The sequence below is a fragment of the Empidonax traillii genome, unplaced genomic scaffold (genome assembly GCF_003031625.1).
Source record: "Empidonax traillii isolate 1590-97213 ecotype Southwest subspecies unplaced genomic scaffold, ASM303162v1 scaffold3363:size13412, whole genome shotgun sequence".
In the NCBI taxonomy this organism is placed as follows: Eukaryota; Metazoa; Chordata; class Aves; order Passeriformes; family Tyrannidae; genus Empidonax; species Empidonax traillii.
The window spans coordinates 3828-6114 of record NW_020958556.1 but is presented as its reverse complement, the minus strand read 5'-3'; the positions used below and the strand labels follow the sequence as shown (position 1 = coordinate 6114).

General features: G+C 68.4%; 1 protein-coding gene across 1 annotated transcript; it reads left to right on the top strand.

Annotated features, from left to right (window-relative positions):
- The first annotated feature begins 36 nt into the window (after positions 1-36).
- Positions 37-1782, top strand: LOC114072503 (transmembrane 6 superfamily member 2-like). The gene is made up of 6 exons (XM_027910386.1): positions 37-121; positions 244-368; positions 461-562; positions 673-765; positions 864-983; positions 1294-1782. The coding sequence occupies exons 1-6, from the start codon at positions 82-84 to the stop codon at positions 1498-1500; spliced, it is 687 nt and encodes a 228-aa protein (XP_027766187.1). The 5' UTR covers positions 37-81; the 3' UTR covers positions 1501-1782.
- The last annotated feature ends 505 nt before the right edge of the window (positions 1783-2287 follow it).

Here is a 2287-nt window from a genome sequence, read left to right as displayed (position 1 = left end):
AGCCAGCTCCGAGGTGCTTGCTCCCGGTGTCTCTGCAGGAAGAACTACAGGAGCCTGGGGCTCTTCTGGCTGGGCTCGCTGATGATGAGCATCGTGGTGTTCCTGCTGGGGAACATGATTGGTATGAGGAGGGGAGGAGGGGGCTCTGCTCCGTGTCCAGCCCCCGCTGTCCCCACTGCCCGTGCCCGGTGGGTTTGCTGCTCCCCGTGGGCAATCCATCCATGCCCTGCTCTCCTCCCCCAGGGAAATACAGCTCCGAGCTCAGCCCTTCCTTCCTGCTCAACCTGCCCTACGTCCTCCTCCTGCTCTGGGCCGGGGTGAGGCTGTTCCAGCAGCCCAAGGAGCTGCTGTGCCTCAGCCCAGAGAAGGTGAGCTGGGGCTGCCCCTGGAACCCAGTGCCCCTGCCAGGGCTGGGTTAGGGGGGGTGCAGGGCCCAACCCAGGGCATTTCCCTCTCCCAGGTGGCAGAGGAGCAAAGTAAACCCCTGTACAGGCGGCCCCAGGACGTGGCCCTGGTCCTGGTGCTGCTGCTCATGGCCTCCTTCACCTTCTTCAGGGGGATGGTGAGTGCTGGGCCCCCTCACGGGGGGGCCTGGAGAGGCTGGGGGGGGGGGCCTTGAGGAAGGTGCATCTGCCCCCCATCCACCTCCCCTCCTCTCTCCAACCCCCCCAGGTGGTTCTGGACTGTCCTGCTGACTCGTGCTTCGACTACATCTACCAGCACGAGCCGTACCTGCGCGACCCCGTCGCCTACCCCAAAGTGCAGGTGAGCGGCGTGGGGGTCCAGCTGGGGCCACCAGGACCACCCCCCACCAACCCTGGTGCCACCAGGGACGGGGTGACCTTCTCTCTGTCCCTCCCCAGATGCTGATCTACATGTTCTACGCCCTGCCCTTCTTCCTCCTCTGCATCTACGGGCTGGTGCTGCCCGGCTGCTCCTGGCTGCCCGACTGGAGCCTGGTGTTCGCCGGTGCCGTGGCACAGGTGAGGCTGTCCCAGCGCCCACGGGGGGCAATGCTGGCACCCCCAGGGCTGGGTTTGGGTCCCAACCAGGGGCAGGGGGTGGTTGGGGCTGAGCTTGGGGGCGCAGCTCCCACACCCGCACGTGGAGCAGCAGCTCTTGCTGCTGCCTGGTAATTACTTTGGCCCCGGTGGATTTTGCCGGGGCCGGGGATTTGTCGGCCAGAAATAGGCTGGGGCAGGGCTATAATAGGATGTGCCACCCTTTGGGGCCGGGTGGGCTGCACAAGATACCTCCCCCCCCCCATTGCCACCCCCTGCCCTGTGTCCCCAGGCTCAGTTCTCCCACCTGGGCTCGTCGCTGCACGCCCGGACCCCCTTCCCCTACCAGACCCCCGACGACGTCCTGTGGAGCTTCCTCCTCTCCAACATCCTCTACGCGCTGGGCCCGCAGCTCCTGGTGCTCCGCTGCCTGCGCCGCCCCGCCTTTTTCCTGCCCCCTGCTCCTGCTGCCCTGCTCCGGGCAAAGAAACACCAGTGACAGGTCCTGCCCACCCTGGGGGCTGCTGTGCCCACCCTGAGGGGCTGCTGTGCCCACCCTGGGGGCTGCTGCCCGGTGACCCCAGTCCTGTTCCACCACAGAGCGGAGGGTCCCGGCTGCCAGAGGTGTCCCCAGGGGTGCTCTGGTGGTCCCCCCCGCTGTCCCAAAAGGCCGTGGGGGACCTCAGGATGCTCTGAGGGGACGTGGCTGCAGCCACAGCCCTGCCCTCGCCCAGGGGGGTCTCACTGGTGGGGGTGTCCCCTCCCGGCGGGTCCCGGGGGGCCGTGGGTGCCCTGGAAAGGACTCGGGAGTGGGGGCAGTGCCAGGGGAACACTGTTTACAAAATAAAGGTTCGTTCTGGAGCTGTTCCTGTGTCTGCTGTGCCCGGGGATGTCCCTCCCTGCCAGCCATGGGAGCACAGGGATGGACCCTCCACACCCCCGGCATCCCCAGGGATGAGGAGCCACCCGGCTGCTCCCCTGCGGCCCTTTGGGGTGGGGCTGGGGGGTCCCTGTGGGTGCCCACGGGTGGGCGCGGTGGGCACACGGGTGTGTGTGTGGCGGGGGGGGAGGTTGTGAGGGTGGGGAGGGGGCGCACGGGTGGGGGGCGGGCACATGCTCTGCCCTTGCTCTGCCCGGGGCGGGGGGGATTTCCCCGACAAAACTCCTCGTGCCCGAAGTGTTCCCCGGGGGTCCCGGCAGCACCGGGGGTACCGGGGGCGGGGGGGAACGGTCGGACCGGTGACCTTGGCGAGCGGCCGGCCCTGCGCAGCGCCGGGAGAGCCGGG

What these genes read in the sequence shown, in the direction of transcription:
- LOC114072503 (XM_027910386.1), top strand. Translation starts at nt 82, where the DNA reads ATGATGAGCATCGTGGTGTTCCTGCTGGGGAACATGATTG. An exon ending in TCACCTTCTTCAGGGGGATG is followed by an intron (nt 563 to 672) that starts GTGAGTGCTGGG and finishes CAACCCCCCCAG; the next exon opens with GTGGTTCTGGACTGTCCTGC. An exon ending in TCGCCTACCCCAAAGTGCAG is followed by an intron (nt 766 to 863) that starts GTGAGCGGCGTG and finishes GTCCCTCCCCAG; the next exon opens with ATGCTGATCTACATGTTCTA.